The 22,448-nt window shown below is 54.0% G+C and overlaps 1 protein-coding gene across 4 annotated transcripts in view; it reads left to right on the plus strand.

Moving 5' to 3' along the window:
* RPS6KA2 (ribosomal protein S6 kinase A2) overlaps window positions 1–22,126 on the plus strand; it is a 303,981-nt gene extending 281,855 nt beyond the window's left edge. For all 4 annotated transcript variants that reach the window (XM_036926492.2, XM_057490287.1, XM_036926494.2 and 1 more), the window contains 9 exons: window positions 1,786–1,916; window positions 2,896–3,021; window positions 8,771–8,860; window positions 10,403–10,561; window positions 12,157–12,318; window positions 13,853–13,929; window positions 15,475–15,592; window positions 17,727–17,864; window positions 19,378–22,126. In XM_036926492.2, coding sequence (XP_036782387.2) covers window positions 1,786–1,916; window positions 2,896–3,021; window positions 8,771–8,860; window positions 10,403–10,561; window positions 12,157–12,318; window positions 13,853–13,929; window positions 15,475–15,592; window positions 17,727–17,864; window positions 19,378–19,503 — 1,127 coding nt within the window. In that variant the 3' untranslated portion in view covers window positions 19,504–22,126. The remainder of the gene's footprint in view (window positions 1–1,785; window positions 1,917–2,895; window positions 3,022–8,770; window positions 8,861–10,402; window positions 10,562–12,156; window positions 12,319–13,852; window positions 13,930–15,474; window positions 15,593–17,726; window positions 17,865–19,377) is intronic.
* Window positions 22,127–22,448: the final 322 nt, after the last annotated feature.

Below are 22,448 nucleotides of genomic sequence, written 5' to 3' on the forward strand. Positions count from 1 at the left end.
CAGACAGCAGGCATTGATTCTGGTGTCCGGTGAGCCTCTCCCTGGTGGGGACGGCCACCTCTGCCCTCACACAGCCTTGCTCTGCATGCAGGGAGGAGACAGCCTGGTGTCTCTCCTGCCTCTAATAAGGACCCCAGACCTGTGGGCTCAGCCCCCCCCCCCCCACCCCAATTAGGAGCTCTCTTAACCATTACCACCGCCGAAGGCCCATCTCCGGGCAGTCACGTTGAGGGCCAGGATGGTCAGGGTGTGACGGTCGTGGCGTGTCCTGGGCCTCTTCTGGAGATACAGGCGAGGCAAGTGCAGGCACCTGGTGACTTCTGGAGCTGCATGACGTGTATACATGGTTCTTTGCCCACTACTTCCGTCTGGAGATTTCTTTTGATTTCTAAAGGGAATCGTGAAACAGATCGATGGTCAGGTACCAAGTAGATAAAGTTGGAACAGAACCACTTTGCTCCCTGTGGTTTAGGCTGTTGGTGGTTGGAAATAACCTACCAATGTGCTAGCCTAGAGCAGTTTGATTAAAAAGCAAGGCTCAGCTGAGGAGATTTTAGAATCTGAAAATCATGCACTGTGAGACCACAGTTGTGGCTCTGAAGACCACAGTGTTCCCTGGGGCAGCTCAGCCCCCAGGCTGGCTTTGAGCTCTTTGCTTTTCCTGCGCAGAGTTCTGGCTTCGAGGTCAGCCTGCTCTTGAAAATCCCCCAGGCTGCTGTGTGCCGCACTGTCTCCACGAGGCATGACAGATGCAGCCCCATTAAGCAACCTCCAGCCCCAGGGCATGCTGGCATCCTCCCTTAGCGTTTTAGATTTAAGAACTAGTCCATCCTCGGTGAGCCCCTCAGAGGCAAAGGGTGGAGCATAGATGGGGCTTGTTTACTGTGCGTTTAGGGGTGGGGTTGGGAGGACACAGCCCCGTGGACTGGAACTGATGCAGTTTCATTAGTGAATGGAGCATTTGTAGATCAAATAAGTAACATCTTTTAACTAACAAATGGGTGTGAAGTACAGGCCATGCCTTCTACTTTCCGGGGCCACTGCTTCCTGCAAAAACCAGCAGAGGTGGCTGTCGGCTCAGAGCGATCTGCTGGGGTTCAGATATTCACAAAAGGTTAAACATCTAGAATGTAAACATTCGATTGGTGTGGCTGCATGGTGACTAAGTGATAGGTGGCATAAATAGAATTTAAAATGCCTTATAGCATCTAGGAGATGCTGTTCTTAGCACAGTACTTAAAGGAGAGCAAAATCATGAGCTGGATAAAAGGAGATGCAAGACCAGGTACAAACAACCTTTGATGATCTCATGAAAATGTTCTGACTTGTGCAGTAGCCGATGGGTTTTTAGATCTTAGACGGGCATCTCTTGCCCGCTGGGATGCCCCAGTGGACAGCTGGCTTGTGCAGTCAGGGGACGTAAACTAGCTTTAGCATTGGCTTAAGTTAAGAAGAGGAAAATGACTGTAAGGCTCCTAGAATATGTTCCCACTGTGTGTCCAGAAGCCTAACACACAGGATGGGATCATCTGCCCTTTCAGAACCACATCGCTGCTGCTGCCCTTTGGCACAGCCATGGGCTCAGCTCGTGCATTTAGAAAATTGTACTCTTATAAATGTGTAAATACGTTGAGAATGATTTTTCTGTGTCCTCAGCTCTTCAGTCACAACCTGCCTCAAAGGCAAACTGTGTGACATAATAAATATCTTTAAGTAAAACTGATCAGAGAATTCAAATTAGTGAGTTCCCCCAGCAAGGCTGACTCCCCTCCTTGTTTCCGACAGACTCGCCGGGCGTGCCCCCCAGTGCCAACGCCCATCACCTGTTCAGAGGATTCAGCTTTGTGGCCTCGAGCCTGGCCCAGGAGTCCCCACAGCAGGACGTGCACAGAGCCGCTGCCCACCCCATCGTGCAGGTAACCTCACCACATGACTCTTGGCCTCCGGCAGGTGGGGTAGGAGGCGCCTGCCCAGAGTTGCCCGTGGACTGGGAGCCGTGTCAGCGAGGCCAGGTGTGCCATCCTTGCCCAGCTCCTGCCTGGCCTACCGGTGTCAGAGTGCCTGCCTGAATGTGTGCCCCCTGCTTCATGTCCATGCTGAAGGGACAAGTCCCAAGGAGAAAGTCACCATGGTGTGTCTGACCCCACAGTGTTCAGACACGGGCCTCCTCACCGCGCCACCGAGCCAGCACCCTGAGATAAGAGTTCAGTTTGTGGGTGACATTTCCCTGTTGGGAAATGTACCCTCTGAGAGGTCAGTGAGGGTGACATTTTTATAAGGAGTCTTCCACCTCATAAATGTAACCAGATACAAAGAATTCTAAGAAGGAATTGAATGAAATTTGGTTTAAGGACTGAGTCAGGCTAACCTGGATGTGTTGTATTTCCATATTTCTCTCCCCAAGGCCTTGTGGACAAACACGGCCTGTCTAAAGTGCACACTTGATGGGACTGTCATTGGTGGCTTTTGTCTGCACCGAGTGGGTGCAGGATTGTGTACGCGGGCAGAGCTGGTTGTGGCTGGGACGTCCTGGGGTCATAGTCGGTCAGGTGTTGATATCCAGATGCACCTCTGGACTCAACCCTCAGAGGCACACATAGGCCCTGCCCTGCGGGGGCTTCTTCCCCCTGACACACATTCTCAGATCTCTGGGGGAAGCTGGCTGGCCAGCTGACAGTGTGCTGTAGTGTCTAAAAACTGAGTCACAGCCCGGGAGGTCAGGGAAGTTGGGATTTAGAGCGGGGCCATTTCTGACTAACTCTGTGACCTCCAACAGAGGGCTCCACTAACCCCTGGCCTCAGCGTCCCCACTTGCACCTTCTGGAGCCACCGTCTGTGGGCCAGTGGCAGTGCCTCTGCACAAGGGCTCTGACCTTGCTCGCCGTCTCTCTGCAGCAGCTGCACGGGAACAGCATACACTTCACCGATGGCTACGAAGTCAAGGAGGACATCGGGGTGGGCTCCTACTCCGTGTGCAAGCGCTGTGTGCATAAAGCTACCGATGCGGAGTATGCCGTGAAGGTAAGAGGTGCATGCACAGTGCGTGACTGAGTGGGCGCGATGCACACCAGCTGCTGAGCAAATAAAACAGAAGCATAAATGGGTAGTGTTTGCAAAGCTTACGCAGAGAGCTGATTTTTACTCTCAACCATCAAGAACAGTAAATAGTAACAATTATCTATAATCCAGTTTGGCAAATTCCCATAGCTTCTGTAATTGTTGCTAGATTAAATATTTGATCCCCAAAATACCAATTTCTTGAGTTTTCTGGTTGGTCAAATGTGAATTGAAGCTAACGCCTCCTGCTAAAACCTTAACCTAATTTATGTAAGAAGATAAATTGTACGTTCTCTCTACAAGAAAGCCAGAGGTGCTCTAACTCCACCATTTTCCCATTAAACTGAACTTGGGACTCTTGAGAAATCAGGTCCGGCCTGTGGCCCTGTCATGACTGGACCAGGTCTGACTTATCGTAAACTTGTCTGTAGCACATGGCACCTGCTCTTCAAAGAACATTTGGGGAAAGACAAATCTGTCCAGTGGCCAGCAGTGTGAAGGGAGTAACCCCATCCATCATGATTTTCCTAAGCCCTGAAACAATTGTTCAAAATGATGACTGCAGTGAAGTGACCCCATTCCGTCCTGAGTCACCAACACGCCACTGCCATTTTGTGAAAACAGGCTTTTCAAACAGAGGATCCTCACACAGCACATCCGCTGGGGGTGCCTGGCCAGTGCTTCTCAAACTGAGACAGTGCTTGGCCCCATCAAAGGCAACAGCCAAGGAATCTCAGGCCCCTCGGTTTAGTAAGGGCTGGGAATTTATGGCTTTTTGATAAATGTGTCTTGAATACCTCAAACAAAAAGGAATGTTTAAACTTGGAGGAACAATGAATGTCTGAGTTTTGCTGATATTCTCCACTGATAGATTCCCAGGGTCTTGGACGCATCAAGGGGTCACTGAAAGGAGCAGAGATAACCCGACTGAACAATCCTGGGAGGACGGGGGGCACCGTGGCGGGGGGCTGCTGTCAGAATGTCCCCAGCAGGCTCACGAGCCCAGGACAGCCCAGAGGCGCTGTGAGCGGTAACCTGCACAGCTCGGGCGGTGGGTTCTGTGCCCTTCTGGGATTTGGATTGCTGAGGGGTTCTTCCTCATCCTTGGGAGAGTTTAAGGGAGAAGCTGGGTGGAGCCCGCCATGTCTGCATCCAGGTGCTGTTCCCGCACAGACGTGTGGTGGGAACAAGGCCTGTGCTCTGCCTCCGATGAGGGAGTTGCATTTACACTTCGTGCTGTGTTTTGCATGCACCTCACAAGCGGGCATGGGCCTCTGGGAACCCTGTCTGCGGGGCTAATCTCTCCCAGAATTCCTTTTTATAGTTTTTTTGGGGCTGCAGCAGCCATCTTAGAAACACTTGCTGCTTCCAGTGAACACGGAGAAACGGCCCTGCTGTCCGGCCGACTCAGCGGTCTCGTGCCCTTAGGGAGCAGCCTGCCTCCCAGGCCGGTCAGCCGCTTTGCGCCCCTGAAAGTAGGTCTCCCACTGTAGAGGCCCTGGCGTGCTCTCCCCGCGTGTTCCCATGTGCAGCTCCCCAAGAGGCCCCAGCTGAGGCCCGCCACGCTCACGGCCCAGACCTCGTTCCCAGCGGTCTCCCTGAGGCCTGGCGCTGTGGCACGGCCCCCAAGACTGCAGCCCTCAGCTCAGAGGAGTTGCCCCTGGGCAGGTGAAGCTGCTGCTCGTGGGAAGGGCTCTCATCCTCTCGAGCCTCCAGGGTGCCGTCATCCATGGACTGGTGGATGCTAAAATGACCGAGCCCAGGAAAGAGCAGTGACTTCCCAGTGAGAGGCAGCTCCCCGCACAGCGTGCCCCTGACCCCAAGCAGCGGCCAGGTCATTGGGCCAAAGGCCAGCTCCCCTGGTTGCTTTTCCCTCAAAGCTGAGAGATGGCAGGACTTCTCTGTCCTAAAGGTATCTAATTTTACCACTGTTCTTTGTCGTGGCAAAGAATCATTTTTCAGGATGGACCTCTTTGTTTCCAAAATGCTTTAAATGCTACTCATCACTCTCCTGTCTGGCTTTCAGCACATTCCAGGTAGAGCACAATTTAGGTACTCTGGGTTCTTCCGCATCAGCTGGCTTACTGAGGGGGACAGGCTCCCCACTTGCTGATGGAGGAACTCAGCTTTCTACTGGAGCAAAACTGGGGGCACGGCCTTTAAGCACTGGACACCTGAGGTAGATCTAGGTTCAACAAAAGTCATGTTGAGACTCAGTCGCTGGAGGGCAGTCTGCCCCTCCTAGCAAACACGCAGGCAGCCTGCAAACCCAGCTATCCAAGTGCTTACATGGATGGAGCAGGGTGTCTGTTTTATTTTGCAAAGCAGTGCATTCAGAGCCAGTCCGGGCCTCCTCACCCCTCTGCACAGTGACTCTCGCACCCCCACCCCCCACAACACTGAGTAGTGAGCAGAAGATGGTGAGCGGCCACCTCGACTCCAGCAGGCTGGTACTCGGGAGATGCGGGTGCAGTCAGCCTTCCCTGTTAGCTTCTACTTCTGCTTTGAGTGGCAGGGTGGGCGTCTTCCAGGGCAGGGCAGCCCCTCTCGGGACGGAGCAGGAATACCAAGGCAGGGCCTTCCGAGAGGAGCGCGGGCCACCTCATCACTCCGGTGGACGACACCGTCAGCCTCAGTGCTCAGGGGGTACAGCAGGCCTCATGTCTTGGAAATATCCCTGTGATTTGTTATGTTACTAAAAATACCTTAGTTTTAGCAATAGACTCAGGTAAAAATAAAGTGAGAGCCTCACGATTGTGTGGGCACACGTGTCACCCAGTTATTCATTCAGTGATGAAGTGTGGCTGGCTGTACGCACGAGCCTGAAGTGGGAGAAGCCCACCCGAGACAGCCCCGATCTGTGTTCTTGGCAGACCATTTGCAGCAGTGTTAGCGCTCCTGGGCCCCCTTTCATACTGTGTGTGTAATTTGTCAGCCAGAAAAGCAATGGAATTAAGACAGATGCTTGACGTGAATAGAACTTATTTTTAGAAGGAAAATTGATTGGCATGGAAATTTCCATTGTTTCTGGCAGGAAAACTTGCGGTCCTTTGCATCATGTGTTTAAACTAATTGTCCAGGAGAAGGTGTCTGTTAAATGTTGCAAGTGCTTGCAAACCACCCCCATCCACACGTGCTTTGGGGCCTTTGGACAAGCCAGTGGACATGCCCTGCCCCGTGAGGGTGCTTTGCCAGTCTGTGCGTTCACCCCATCTCGTGTCCAGTTAGCACCCCAAATCCCACTTCCCAGGTTACTCAGTGCCCCTGGAGAGAGGTGAGGAAGCAGGGACCCAGCACGGATGCCGAAAACACATGCTGATGGTGACGTCTCATCAGGTCCTGCTCCCGTCCTCAGCCTCCAGGAACAAAGGCCTATCTGACACGTCCCTACCCGGGTGCTGCGCCTCCTGTGGGAGGTCAGTGCTGCCCGCCTCCCATCAGAGGCCAGACCTGCCTCGCGGGTGTGCCGACTCCACACCTCCATGGAAAGTGAAGTTTGCAGCCTGTTGATTGGCAGTGCCATGGGAGCTGTCCTCACTGGCCACAGGGGCGCCGACCCCTGGGCAGGTCTGTCCTCTGCAGCTGCTGCCAGAGGAGAGGGAGGCGCTGCTCCTCCGCCCCCTCTGTGGTCCCCCGTCACCATTTGAGCATCAGCCCGACAGAGGAAGCCTAACCCATGCACAGTCTGTTCCTCAGGACGTAACATACTGTGTCCCATACATAATTCCTTCCTTGGTTTTGCCGCATAAGAAACACCATAAAACAATGTTATACTCAAAATAAGGAACCCAGTCCACCAGGGCCTGAACTGAAAGCAAGTCTGGCAGTAGCGGCCCTGCAGAGCCGTCCCGCAGAGGAGGCTTATTCCTTAACGAGTCTGAGCAGGAGGCTCAGAACCTCTCTTGGGCCCTGCCATCCACCGGCCCAGGCCCCGGGCCTTGTGCTCAGGGACCAAGGCCACACCTCCCTCATGTCCCTGTCAGGACTCCTCTTCCCCATCTTTCACAAAAAAATCCCAGGAAAGGGCATTATATGAAAGCAGCCAGCGCACAGTGGGAATCAAACACTGGGCCTAAATGGAACTGGCAGCCGTGTCTTGGATCCGCGCCAGCTCAGGTTAGGTTTGGGATGCCCTGCTGGGATCAGGGCAAAGGTAGGAAGCGAGGAGGGTGGGGTTGAGACCCTGTTCCTGTCCTGGTTCTACTGGGACTTCCCTTCCGGGCTGGTGTCTCATTCCCCCTGCAGACTCACCTCCTTAACCCCCACCCCTACCAGACCCGACAGGCTGGCCCTTAGGGGCCATGTCACAGAGCCTGCCTTGTCCTCTGGCTTCTGGTCAGTCCCACCATGGAGAGACGCCACGGGAGGAAGGAGGGCCAGCTTTTGCCAGATGCCCTGTGTGCACCGCCACCCCGTCTGGTCCCATACCTGCGGCCTGCCCTGTCCCCGGGCCACTACACATCGACCCATTAAGGAACCTCCTTTCCTGTAGAGCAAGCCTTTAAAAGTCCCTCCTTTAGAACATGCAGCATCTGTCGGCTTATTTCAATAACAGAGGTAATCCTGGTGTCCTAGCTAAAGCTTTAGTGGAATTAACTGGAACAAGAGGAGAAAAATGTTGTGTCAAGAAAGGGAGCTTAACTTTTCACTTGTTTAACAACGTGAGTGTTGCTAGGGTCATGATCCAGGGTCACCGATGTCGTCAGAGCCTGGCGGTGGGCTTGCAAACCGAGCTGGAGAGAGTGGAGCTGGCATCTTGGCCCCTCTCCTCGCAGGAAGGGTGACCTGGGCCTGAGACCAACCGTGGGTCAAATGCCACCAAGCACTTTGTTCATCTAAAGAAAAGAGGCTAAGTCACGCCAACCTCTGCTTAGTCTTTGATGTGATGGGGACCGAAAGCAAACCTCCCTCATACTCCAGTGGCTGAATGATCGCACAATGTCCAGAGAGCAAACGTTTTAAACTTAGGTCGAACTAATGTGCAAGAACATAAAAGACTCTTCTAGGCCAGGTGTCATTTCCAACACATATAGACTTTGTAAGGATGGGGCACCCTACCCCACCTGGTCCACCCCCCTGGAAGCAGGGTGTAAACACGCTACTGGCAGATCAGTCCCTGTTTCAAGTAGGCTTTGATTCATGACACCTGTGCTGGAAGCCATCTGTTTCCATGGGTGAAAGGATTTTATCTGTGAGCCTGAGGATGGGCTGCAAAGGCTGCGTGGTGGGGGGCGTAGAAGCAGAGAGGGGCATTTACGGGTCTGACCCTGACAGCGAACTCAGCACAGATGCCAGCCTGGTGACCCCTGGTGAGGGCCATGCACTTGACCTCACTCGTTGCCAGCGTGTAGCCACAGGATGAGGTGAGAGAGAGACAGCAGCTGAAGGCTCATTTTGGACAGAGCAAAGGGCACGGGCCACCAACCCAGAGCCTGCCACGTGGCTTGACAGCACCTTCCTTTGTTGGGAGCCTGAGAGAGCTCTGCAACCTACCCATCTCCACCCAACCCTATAATATCTAAAATTGGTGTCGGGAGGCTTGTGCCCTCTTTTTTTAATGTGCTCTTGTGCTAGTTGTGGAGGAAGACTGCAGGTATCTCTAGGCCGTTGTGAGTTACATTGCTTGAGCATGAGCTGGAGGGGAGAAGGCAACAAGGGCCCCAGCCAGCAGATGCCATCCGAAAGCCTCCTGTCACTGCTCTGCTTGTTCCAGATCATCGATAAGAGCAAGAGAGACCCCTCGGAAGAGATCGAGATCCTGCTGAGGTATGGCCAGCATCCGAACATCATCTCCCTCAAGGACGTAAGTGGTCTTTGTGCTGCACGCTGCCCCTCGTGCGCTGTCCCTTCAGCTGGTGACTGAGCACATGATTTCTGCACAGTTCAAAGCTGTCAACACCCAGAACAGGTGCCACACATGCCTCAGAATTGCCTCCAGCCTGTCGGCCTGATGTGCCCTTGATAGCCCCACTCCTCCCATGTCTCCTACTGTGCACATGTGGAGGAGGAGATATCGGTGTGAATTTGAATGTGCTATTTCCTGTCACCGTTCCCAAATAGAATAGAAATGAAGAGTGTGGTGTGGGTGGGATGGGGCTGGTCAGAGCAGACTCCACGTGGGGCTGCTCACCGCTTCCCTTGCTTGCCTAGTGGGTGGCTCATGGCCCTGGTTCCCGGGGGGGTAAGGAGAAGGAAGCAGCCAGGTGGGAGGCACCCGCATCATGCCCCTAAGTCCTAGGGCTGTGGTGTTTGCAGTTGGAGGGAGCAATCCCCCACCTTCACCCTCAAACTCCAGAGTGATTCCAGAATCCTGAACCAGGAACCTCAAAATATTGAAGCCACCTTGATTTCCCTTTGGGCCCTGTGAGTCCCTGGCATAAGAGGGCTTCAGTGCACCAATTCAGCCCTGAGGGAATGTGAAGTACTTGCCTTATTTCAACAAGTGGTGGAAGGAAGCATAGCTTTATCCCTTGGGTTAGGGTTCCCCCCACTGCACGGGGTCAGCCCTCTGCCATTCCATTGTTTATTTCTATGTTAAGATCCACAAACAGAAATGAACTAACCTGAAACTTCCCAAGTGTTTTGAACTACTTCTGTTATGTCTGGGCCGAGTGACTCCAGGCCGATCATGTTGTCATGTATACATCCTGAAAAACAGAGGTTCTGACTTCATTAACTCAGAAATAAATACTTCAGAGTTAACTTCCTGTCCTTTATTGCACTCAGAGGCAGGCAAATTGTTCTGAAAATGCACTGATTTGCAAGCTCGCAGGTGATGGTAGGGAGGCCCTTGCCCACATCTCCGCCTGGCCCCTCTCCATGTGGACCCCCACGGGCAGGTGCCCACGAAGCTCCGTCTTCCCAGTGCTTTTGTGAGCTCCAATAAGGGCAGGTGCACTCAGTCCCTGCCTCCCCTGCCCACCTGGACTCTGGGGTCCGGCTGCTCCATTCTGTCCGTGGCTCAAAGGCTCAGGGGGGCCCCTGCGGGCTGGTTAGAAATCACCCTGACCCACTAGGTCAGAACTGGTGAATTACGCCCTGCAGATCCACCGCAAGCGATGGGCCAGCGTCTGCACTGTGCACCTGTAAACACTCCCCTGCAGGGCTGAAATCATCCATGCAAGCCCTGGCTCCAGGCTGGCTGACGCCCTGCCAGCCACGGTCATCACAGCTCTGCTCTTCCTAAGAGGAGCCGTGGCCGGCATGGCTGCAATGGCCGTGCCCTCATTTTCTAAAGGTCTTGGTTTACTCCGGGGCCTGCATGTTGACATCTGCCCGCTGGGGCTGCCTCCTCTGGTGGTGGCCGCTGCCCCTGAGGTCTGCATGCTCCTTTCCCGCCTGCCAGGTCTACGATGACGGCAAGTTCGTGTACCTCGTGATGGAGCTGATGCGCGGTGGAGAGCTGCTGGACCGCATCCTCCGGCAGAGGTTCTTCTCCGAGCGGGAGGCCAGCGACGTGCTGTGCGCCATCACCAGGACACTGGACTACCTGCACTCACAGGGGGTGAGGCCCCTGGGCCAGGTGCACGGGGTGCTAACAGGAAGCCCGGGTCAGCAGCTCCGGCTCCAGAGCTGGGACCCAAGTAGTCCTTGGCTTCCTCTGTACCGCAGCGTCCCTGTGGTGCCTAGAGTCATTGCACACAGCATATGCAGAAGTGAGGTAAGGAATGGTCAGCGTCCGAACCTGGACCAGTCAGCAACAGAGTACTTTGGGCTTGATAAAGGGAAATGGAATTTCCATCACTTGCCTTGTGTAAAGTTGAATTCCTTAACCAACGCACAGAAATCCTGCAGATAAAATGACAGTATTAGGTAAGGCCCACATAGCCCACCATGCCACAGGCGCCACTTTAAGCTCTTCATGGATGCAGTCCTACGGCCTGGAGCACACACATCCCCCGGGCGGGGACACTGGAGCACAGAAGGGTCACATACTTACATACTCTGCCCCCTGCTGCACAGGAGTGAGTGGCAGCCGGGGTTCCAGCCCGCACTCTGCTTTTGGGCCCCGTGCTGTCGGCCCCAGACTCTGCTCACGGGGCAGTCGTGTGCACCCCAGCCTCCTCCTGCCTCCGCTTCTCAGCAACTGCTTCCTTGGCCAGCCATGTGCATTTGGTCGTAAGCTTCTAAAGTGCTGCCATCTCTGAGCTGGAGTGTATCCCCCCAGGATGACAGATCTTTTTTGTGTGGTCACCTGGCAGTCTGGGAATATTAAGCCTTTCTGGGTTTCCCAGAACAGACTGTAGAGGAAACCCCTTGGGTAATGGTTTCTGTAGACTTGCCTCTGTTGACCCAGCACCTGATGGGACTGGAGCCAAGCTCCCTGTCCCCCTGCCTTCAGCACCCTGGAACTGGGCTGGCTGCCTGCAGCTGCCCCTGTGACTTCCCTTCTTTGTCCTCTCTTGGGTTTAACAGGGCAACAGAGACAGGCAGGCCCCCAGCTGCGTGCAGACACAGCCCCTGTTGCTAATCAGCCTGTGTTGCCTGCGGAGGAAACCGCATTGTGCCCTAGATGGCTGCTGGCGTCAGAGTGTCACTGGCCCTGCCATCCTCTTCTGTGGGCCCCATCCTTCCTGCTGGGAGCGCCCAGCCCATCCCTCAGCACAGGAGCTGTCTTAGAGCTTCTGTGCTATTGCTGCCAACCTGTGCACTGGTCATGTGGCCCGTGATGGAGGCTGCTGGGCTCTGTCACCTACCACTGTACCCAGCAGCGAGCCATGCTGGCACATGGTACGCATGTGGCAGATGTTTATCTTTAGAAATCTCTGTATTCCCATTACCTGATCTCACCACCACATTTCCTTGAATAGCCCTGATAAGCCGTGCCCTCATCTTGGATAGCTACTTATTTAGTCATTCCCATATCCATTCCCCATCAAAGGAGTTTACACCCGGCACTCAGATCTGAGGGTTAGTGTGAGAGAGAGGAGGGTGGGCCTGTCTCTCAAGAAGGTAGCGTCCAAGCTGAGGTGCTTGCCCTGCAGGACCACTCAGGGCGAATGGTCCCAGAACAGGCCCTCAGCTCCCCAGTGCACCCCCTTCTCTTTCCTGCTCTGTCCCGGGCCCCCAAGTTATGCACAGTTCCTTCCATTGTTCCAGGTTGTTCATCGAGACCTGAAGCCGAGCAATATACTGTATATGGACGAGTCTGGCAACCCGGAATCCATCCGAATCTGTGACTTCGGGTTTGCCAAGCAGCTGCGAGCCGAGAACGGGTTGCTGATGACGCCGTGCTACACAGCCAACTTTGTTGCCCCAGAGGTGAGACAACATCTGAGCCCGCAGAGGACAGGCCTCTCATCCCTGCAGTGTAACTGATTGCCATACTGGAAGCATTGGGTTTAGTTTAGTGACGCTGGAGATGAGAAACTGGTCCGAAAAGCATCAGCTACTGGCCTAGCACTTATGAGTCATTTCACCATCTTGGTATTTGGAAAATGTTTAAAGGGGATGTTTACTTGTAAAATGGTCACTGTGCTGGCAACCACTGGATCTAACCTGTGTGTTTGTGAGGAGTTATGATGAGAAATAACACCCTCAGTCATCCATGCAGCTGGGAAGGGCACTGACAGGCCATCTGGTGTCAGAAACCTACCAGCGACTGCACAGGAGGAGGCTGGGAGTTTGCAGGCTTACTCTGTGCCAGAATTCTTGCTCCAGGTGGTATTCCACGGCAGAGCAAGTCAGCTATCACATTTAATACTGGGGTTCCGTGGTGATTTGCAGATGAAAAACCACGGAAATCTTAAGGGCTCTGCCCACGTGGCACATCGCAGAGAGGTGGGGCGTCCTCTACATCTCTGCCTTTTCAGCCTCCCTGGGGATCATTTCCATTAGGTCCTGAAGTCTCTGATGTGTTTATGAAGACAAGTCCAGTCTCCTGCTTCTTAGAAAAGCAGCTGACCTGAGACATAGGGGAAGGTAGAGGCTGATGTGGATGGGATGGGGGTCTGAGTAGAAACACATCAGATTCTGTGTGGATCCCCCTGGCTCCTGACGACACTGCTCCAGAGCTGGCCTGGGTCTGGTGTGGGTGCACTGCAAGCCCTAAGAGAAGAGCGTGCTGGCACCCTGTGGTTGGTTTAGGAGCTGAGAGATACCCACAGGCAGCGCCCACAGATATGCCCAGAGACACACTGATACAGCCCGAGGGGCGGCTCTGGGGCCATTATTATGTTATCCAGATGCTACTGTGGCCCCTTTAAAAATAAATAAACCTCTATAATTGCTGTATTTGATCAATATTGATAATATTGATTTTAGTGGTCATAGAATACCTTAAATTGGTACATGACTTTACCATCTACAAAGCACATACACATATTTTTCACCTTAATTCTCATATGCCATCTGAATCAGACAGGGTAGATACTATTAGCCACACTTCACAGATGCAAAAAGAGAAACAGAAACAGGCTCAGCAAGCTGAAGTGGTTTTTCGGATCACGCTGCTAGTGAGCTGTGAAGCCGGGACGTAAGCAGTGAACATTCCGGTTGCTGCACGTGTTGGCTAACCACCTACCTTGTTCAGACCAGCACACTGTGTCGGCCATGCAAAGATGAAAAGGTGGGGTCCTTGCCCTCATGTCTAAGGAAATTGAACATGTTTAATGCTGAATCCAATTATCTACAGTAATCCATGAGCATATATGCTTTCTTTATTGTTACTCAACTGTTACTGTATCAGAGGATTGCCCTTTCCTGAAGTATGTGATCCTGGGCCATGGAACAGCAAGCCATGAACTTGAATTTTCTTCCCCAAGTGCTGACCCATCGTCTGCTCCTCCCCACGCAGGTCCTGAAGCGGCAAGGCTACGACGCCGCATGTGACATCTGGAGCTTGGGGATCCTGCTCTACACCATGCTGGCGGGGTAACGTGGGCCTGCGGCGGGGTTGGCCCTGCTGGGCCCTGGGGCAGAGGTCTTGGTGGCTGTCCCTCTGAGGCCAGGGCATGCCTGTCCCCGAGCTGTGCACAAGCAAGCACCACAGGTCTTGGGTGAACTCAGGCTTCTTTGGCCCTCTCAGGACAACTGAAGAGCAAGCATGAGAACAGCCATCCGTTTTCCTTAGAAGTATCTCCAGAATTAGTGAACTGGGGCCATAGAACTCAGCTTGTCAGCAAAGAGCCCCAGCGTGGCTCTGACCACGCACCCACCCTCCCCACTGCACCACGCCCCCCCTAGGGGGCCATGACACCTTCCCTTGAAAACATCCCCTCAAGCCACGGAGCCCCGTGAAACTGCGCCAGGCAGCGCGTTGAGGGAGGCGGCCAGCAGCAGCTCTGTGAGTGGCTTGGGGGGCCACAGTCAGGGGGCCACAGCTGAGCCGCCTGGCGAGACAGAGAGGTGGGCCTGCTGCCCCGCCACCCTGCAGCCTGAGCTCCGCAGGAGCGCCCTGCACCCTGCTGGTCTCCCGTCCCTTGCTGTGAATGTGAGGAGGACAGGCCTGACATCCAGGGCACCTTCCAGCCACGAAGGGCTGCAGTCCTAATAAATCCACTGCCGCCCAGTGTTTTCAGTTGGTTAAGTACGTGAGTGGAGGGAAAACAGCTCAGGCTCCACCGACCCTTTTTACTTTGGCAAAACAGGCAACGTGTCCTCACAAGAGTGAGTGGGCAGCTCTTCCGTAACCTCAGTGAGGTGCTTCGCCATAAGGCAGCACTTGTGCCACAGGGAACACATGCCCCGAGCCTGGGCTGTGCCCCGAGGGCTGCAGTGACAGGGTCCCCCTCCTCCCGGAGTCCAGCGCAGGATTGCTCCCTGATCCCTGGCACTCACTCTGCCCACCTGAGGACTAGGAGCACACACCGTGCTGCAGAAGAGGTGCTGTTAGCATCACATGACCCCTTTCCTGGAAAGGTGTATATCGAGCCGCCTGGACTATGTTAAGGGGTGACAGAATGGCTTTGTGTTGCTCACAGCTGGGCAAGGAGGGTATGCATGTTACGTGTGCTCATGCGCACCGCTGCTATAGGTCCCTGTGAGGATATTCTACCCGTCTTGCAACTGAGGCCCAAAAAATTAGTTCGTCAAAGAACCCAGCAACGTAAGAGATGAGGTTGGGTCTCTCAGACCACAAATCTCAAGCTCTCAGTCATTACGTCCCGCTCCCCGTGGAAACTGAATTTCCAGGCAAGCCATGGTGCCACGCAGCAACCAGGGAAGCTGACGCGGCCCAGGAGGGCTCATCCTTGGGTCCCCAGAACTGTTCACTTGCCTTATTGACCTACAGCGTTGACCATGTAGGAAAATGGACATAGCGTTAGGAAAAATGCTTTGCCGTGAATCCTGCATTTGGATCCTTGTGGGAAAGAAAAAGCTATTGTTTTTTAACAACAAAGAGTCAGTATCAAGCTGTGAGCTTTATTTCAGATTATGCAATAGACGCTCATTACTGTAAATTCTCTCACTGCACAGATTTACCCCATTTGCAAATGGACCAGATGATACTCCCGAGGAGGTTTTGGCGAGGATCGGCAGTGGGGAATATGCCCTTGTTGGGGGAAACTGGGACTCCATATCTGACGCAGCAAAGGTGAGGGAATGTCCCAGGATTCTTTCTTCTTAGGTATGGAAATTCTATAGTCACCATTTTGTTTATGAGGAAGCTAAAGAATACCTTTTGTATAAATAATATGGATATTTTATCTCAGAGGTTTTCTTAAGCCTCTCCCCTAAAAAATTTTTTTGCAAAAATATTTTATAGCACTTTCACATTTTCTAAGTCTTAATATATTGGAGCTCTCAAGAGAAACAGAACTAATAGGATGTGGATGGATGGATGGATGGATAATAGTGAGAGTAATTTTAAGGAATTGGCTCACATGATCATGGAGGCCAGCAAGGCCAGGATCCCCAGAGCAGACCAGCAGTGTGGAAGTCCAGGGAAGGGTTGATGTTGCAGTCTAGTGCAAAGGCGGTCTGCTGAAGAATTCTCTCTTCCATTTCTGTGTGACCTCCTACAGAGGAGGCAGACGGGGAGGTGGAGGGGGCAGTGCAGAGGACAGGGGTCATGGCAGAGGAGATGACAGAGGGGACAGTGCTGAGGACAGAGGTCCTGACAGAGGAGGTGGCAGATGGGGAGATGGAGGGGACAGTGCAGAGGAGAGAGGTACTGACAGAGGAGGTGGCAGAGGGCACGGCAGCTGGCATTCAGTGGGCATGTTCCGTGTGTCAGACCCTGACACTCCCCATGCTCCTCCATCTCCTCTGTCTCAGATACCTGTGGGATTGTCGTCGTTCTGGTTCTCAGAGCAGAGCCGCAGACAGGAACTCCGGTGCTAGTGGTTTCTCTGGGGGGTGATCTCCGAAACAGGTGGTGGTCAGGGAGGTGTCGAGAAAGGGGTTGAGTACAGGATGCATTCCCAGGACTGCTGCCACCTGGCGCGCCAGCTCCCAGGCTGTTGGCTGTCCCTGCCCCTCCCCGCGCATCTTCCCTCTCACCCCCTTCTCCGTGCTCACTGTGTGGCGCCACTCCCAAGCCCCCAAAAGCTGAAAGGGCCCCCGGCTCCCTGTGTCGTCTTACCCTCATCCTGTGTGTACTACATAAAAACACACTGCTTTACTGTGAGACCTTGAGCAAGTCAGTAAAGGTCTCTCTGCTTTCATTTTTATACCTGGAAATGGCAATAATAATTTTTCCAGGAAATATTTGTTTCAAGAATCTACCAAGATTAATAAGGCATGGGACCTCCCAATAGAAAAAGGATACTGTATTGGTACGTAGTTTTCTTCGTTATGGCTTAAGACCAGAATTTTTGCTGACTAATTCAACTTTCTTTACATTATACAAAGACTCGAATTCCCTTTGTTTCAATTTGGAGTGTGGTTGTCACTCATGGAAGGATGGCAGACTGCTGGGAAAGCAGGTTCTTGCTGGGGGCCCTCCTGGGGCAATTGGCTATCACTGTAGACTTCAATGTCTTCAACTACAAAACAGGGAAAGTATTATTGCCGTCCTCTCACCAGGACAAGCCTGCAGACTGGCAAAAGCAGGTGCACCAGGCACCGTGAATGCTGGTTTGCTCAGATACAAACCACAGTTGTAAAACCGTGTGTGTGTGCATGTGTACACACTCATGTATGTGCTTTGCAACATGTAAAGTGGACCTGTCTTTAAGCCAGTTTTAGGAGTTTTTATTGTTGTTTTATAATCAAATAAAATTTCCTCTATTGGACATGAGCCCGTTGGACACACGTAATGGCTACAGACTGTCAATTCCATGCTTGATGATTATTTATTACAAATATTTGTGGCTATTCCTGATAAAAAAAATGTAACTACATACATTGTTGTGAATTGCTTTGTATCTGTGGGATATTCATTATTTAAGTATCTCCCTTTGGAAGGAAATCATTTTTACTAAGATAGTATTTCAGTAACTTACATGCAGCATTTAACATTTCCACATTTGATTTCTCTTTAGACCTAAAATTTTTAATATAATACAAACCTGGGGTGAACTGCCAAGTTGATGACAGTTAAAATTTTAAAACCATTCACCTTCCTGTAAACCTGAAAGTAAACATTTGGCCCTAAAATGCAAAGATTCACTCCCAGGGCAATCATCAGTTTTGCTGCAAGAGGTAGAGAAGGAATTCACCAGGAAGGCTCTTTGAACTAGCACCAAATCACATGCTCTTCCTCACCTCTCTCCCTTCCTCTCTAGGACGTCGTATCCAAGATGCTCCACGTGGATCCTCATCAGCGCCTGACGGCAGTTCAAGTCCTCAAACACCCGTGGATTGTGAACAGAGAGCACCTGTCCCAAAACCAGCTCAGCAGACAAGATGTCCACCTGGTGAAGGTGCTGGCATGTGGGCAGGAAAGCAGGGATGCTGGGGGGACCCATAACAGCTGCTCTAATTAACGTAAGGAATTGGGGTGCAGCAGGGGAACCAGCTACAGGCACCAGTATGTACTTGTACACATTTCATCTCACACGTGCAATCACGCGCAAACCTTGAGTAAGTTACAGGATGGGTGTGGCTGCATTTCAGGAGGACTCTACTTATAGAAACAAGCAGCCACAAGGTGGCCCGAGAGTGGCTTGTGACCCCTGCTTTACACCGCTGCTCTGTCCATTAATTTTCCTGGTAGATTCCCCATGGCTCATGCACCACGGAGTCTGGCTTTGACTCTTAAATGTGTCCCGAGGCCTGTGGGCCATGAAAGAGACACCGGCTGTTCAGTGGCCTGAGATCAGGGCCCGCACAGCAATGCTCGCACCACACGTCGGCACAAGGGCCTTTTCCCTGGGCTCTGACCAGCAATGTGACTGCTCAGTACACCAGCATGCCCCAGGGGGCTCTTGCTGCCCAGCCTCCCCAGCCCTGTTTGTTCCTGTGGTGCAGTTGTTATTTCTGAGTCACAGCTGCTGTGTGTCACTGACCTGGATGGCAGCAAGGTCGAGGCCTCCAGTCCCTGCAGCCATGACACGCTGCCCTTCGTGTGACCCAGATAGACTGACAGGCCCCCAAAGGACTGGGGTCTGCACCGCAGGGAAAAGCAGGTTCCGCCTCATGTGCATGGTGGCTGCCTGGAGCGATGTCAGGAGCCTGAGGCCACCCATGCCTATGGCTCAGGGTTGGCCCCGGGAGGGTGGAAGCCCGCCCAGGAAATCCAGCTATTGTGGAACTACACAGACTGACACCCCTCACTGCCCCCACTCGCACAGCATTGCCACTCATCTCTGAAGCCATGGCTTTAACATTTTCCTGTGTTCCCTTCATCTCAGTTGGATGTGTGAGACCATGAGCCCCAGAACGACACTCCAGCCGATGCAGGGCGTAGCATGCCAAGGTTCTCGTGGTGTTTGTCTCATGGGGAACCCGTCTTCTGAGAACTGATGGCTGCCCCAGCTGTGCAGGGCTTGGAGTATCCAGTTAGGGGCAGTTCATTCTAGACCACCCGCAGGACGGAGAGCTGCTCTGGACAAGTCCAGCACCCACTGTGGCCTGAGCAAAGTGACAGCACTGCGGGAGGGGGTACCGGGACCCGGCCATGCCACATGTGCCCCCAGGGGCCCAGGTGGCGCAGAATAGCTGGCCCCAGGGCTCCTGCAACTCTGCAGCATTCAACCCTGGGGCACGAGCACAGTGGAGGGCTGGCAGGGTGGTGGTGGGGTAGATGGACGAGGCCATCAGGACAGCGTCACCGTGAGGTGTGGTGTGCAGAGCTGCAGCGAGCTTGGCACTCCCACAGGGCCACAGGAGGTGCCGTGTCCCTGGCGTCACAGGGCCTGAGGCTCTGAGTCCGTGGCTCCAGGTCCCTGCTCGGCCATGGTGGCACTTGGTCACGCCCCTTGCTTCCTTTTGCAGGGAGCAATGGCCGCCACCTACTTCGCTCTGAACAGAATGCCCCGGGCACCGCGGCTGGAGCCGGTGCTGTCGTCCCGCCTGGCTCAGCGCAGGGGCATGAAGACCCTCACATCCACCAGGCTGTAGCAGCCCGCTGAGGCCCAGGTGCCCCCATGCATTCCCCGTGCCTGTGTGCAGCCCAGGCGGGATCCAGGCCAGAGGCCTCCCCGCACCTCACTGTGCCAGCCTTGCCACCTCGTCACCCTGAGCAAAACCGAGCGGCCCCATTTCACTGCGAAGCACCACGTGAATGCCTGCAGGCTCCTTCACACTCCGCGGAAGCGTCACTATCACAGCTCCCATTTATATGGAGAGAGATTTTTTCCAGTTACAGAGCCGTTCGCAATCCAGTTACCGTGAGAAGATGCCCTGGCCGGTCTGCGCAGGGCCTCCCAGGGCGGGCCGGCCTCCGTGGTTCTGGCCTGGCCATGGGCCGCGAGGCGGGGTCGGCGCACGGCATGTGCGAGCGGGTACCTGGAACCCTCCAAACGTCCCCCTGGGCCTGGGGTGCCAGGCCTGCTGTCGGGTGTCTCACACCTGAGGGGAGGAGCCACCCAGCACCAGCGAGCTGTACCTTTGCCTTGGCAGCCACATTTCTAAAGACTCATGTGCATCCCCAGGAAGGAGGCTGGGGTGCGGGCAGCACTCGGGCAGCAGGTGCTCACCCCCACCAGGCCCAGCAGAGCCCCGCAGCTTTGGAGCCAGGCCTGCTGCCAGCCTCCTGCACACCCAGACCCGTGGTGTTGCTGTCTGCTTCCCTTGTCCGGCCCATGGAGCTCCCTGGGCTCAGCTGCCTCCCGTAACAGCTTTCTCAGTTCCACAGGGGACGGGAGGGATGGGAGGGGCTGGAGGGTGTGGCCCCTATGCCAGGGGCTGGGGGATGACACACTTTGTAGACACTGTGCTTTTGTGTTGCGTTCCATGTTGCTGCTGCACAGCCCTGGGTGCACCTGGTGTTTGCGTGCTGAGCAGTGTTTCCTGTGGGCAGGGCGCAGAGCCGGCTGGTGGTGCATCCCTTTGCTAAGTGACAAAGTTATGACAGACGTGCAGGGGAGAGCCTGTGTCCTTCCCTCTTGCCCTCCGCAGGCCGCCGGCTGTGGCTTCCTGTGAGAAGGCCGCGGTCGTTCCCTCCCTCCATCTCAGCTCACTCTCCACCCGACTCGGGCAGGAACAGGACAGAGGTGGTGCTGGGAAGGACCCCTGGCCCAAGCTCAGGGTTCCAGACCTTCAGATGTTCCATACCTTGGGAGCTCCAGTCGGCCTGGGAGGTCCGAGAGCCGCAGCGAGAACGGGGCAGCATCCCCACAAAGCTCCGCTACGCATTTCTCGGATTTTCTCAGTAGAAAATGCTTTCTCCCAAGGCTGTAAAGACTCCCACACTAGTTTTGCTTTAGGTCTGAATTACTTTATCATGAGAAACAGGGAAAACAGGCCACAGGCCTCACTCTCTGAGGGTCGGGAGGCGTGTGGTACCTTCTGTGTGCTGTGCAGACGGTGCCTGTCGGTCAGCTGCCCCAGCCTCTGGCCCCTGTTTCTTTGTTTGTTACATCTGTGAGTTCTGATGGAGAGAAAGAAGTGGGGGAAACATGAGAAGTGTGGCTGAGAGGCCAGGGGACAGTCCCCGTTCTGCCAGCCCATCACTGTTCCAGTCACACCAGGGTATGGGTCCCGATGTCCTGACCCCGCAGAGCCCAGGGGACGGCTGAGGGATTCAACCCGGCGCCCAGCCCGTGCCCACCACCCCCTGCTCTGCTACTTGAACATCTATAAAATACCTCTACTCTCTCACCTGACCCAGAGCAAAGCGATACTTGAAACCCTTCAGCCGAGAGTCAGCCTGGAGAAGTCGACATGATTTTAAACTGAACTTTCAGAAGCGTTCAGAAGTCTTAAGTGAAGGAGGCACAGCTGGGGCAGGGGGCGAGGCTGTGCTTCACCTGCCCGTGCTGGCCGTCCACACCAAGCGAAGGCTCTGCACGGTTCGCACGGGAGTTACATGGCTGCGCCTGCCCACACATACTCATGCCGCCGGATCATGGACCCCGAGTCCTGCCCAAGCACCCAGGAGGGTCCAGCCTGCCTGCGGCCCCGTGAGAGGCACCAGACCCAGCCCACTGGTGTGAGAGCTTTACCAGGTGCCACCCCGAGTCAAACCGGCGAGAAGGAGGTTTCGCATCTGCCTTTGGGTCAGACTGTCCGTGATTTTAATCCAACCTGGTGTGTGTGGATGTTGCTCCGCCTTTTCAGTGATGACACGCTTACTCTTGGCCAGCCTTGCTCATTAAGCGGTGTTCTTTCTCACGCCCCACCTCGGGATTTTTACCCTATGCTTTCCTGATTCTCTCAAGCACATGATCGATTTGATTTGCACTGTTTCCTTTCCATTGTGGTTTTGTGGCCCCCACCTCCCCAAGAGTCGTGAAAGTTCTGGAATGGAAGAGGACTGGCAGGCCCCTGAATGGTGAGAAGGCGGGAGGTGAGCCCGGAGCTGCTTGGAAGAGGCTGTCGGAGGCTCCGGTAGCCGGCGCTGAGCACGCCTCCTGCCCACACCGGCCCAGCACTTTGTTTACGAGCCCGCACTTATGTTTATAGGGCATCTTTATGTTCACGCTGTGCATTGTATGTTTGGGATGGGCGGCCACTATACAAATATTTATTATGCTTTCCAGACTTTCTGAATAGATTTTTGAATAAATGTGGGTTTTATGAAGTGTCACATTTTTCTAGCCAAACAATGATCGTTGAGCTTTCTCTGTTGTCACCAGACTCTGCACCAGTGAGCTGCTGATGCCCCGTCTCCTCGCACTGTCTCCAGGCTGCTGCCGGCCTCTGCTGCTACCACATGGCATCTTCATGGGGTGGGAGTGCAGTATCACATCTGCTCTGTGTACATGTGTGTGTGTATGTGTATGCGGGTGATCATGTGTGTGCTGTGTCTGTACACATGTGCCTTGTGTGTGAGCACTGGGTGCACGTGCATTATGTGGTAGGTGTAGTGCACATGTGCATCTGTATGGTGCACACAGGTGTGT

This window comes from Manis pentadactyla, chromosome 12 (assembly GCF_030020395.1).
Source record: "Manis pentadactyla isolate mManPen7 chromosome 12, mManPen7.hap1, whole genome shotgun sequence".
NCBI classification, from domain to species: domain Eukaryota; kingdom Metazoa; phylum Chordata; class Mammalia; order Pholidota; family Manidae; genus Manis; species Manis pentadactyla.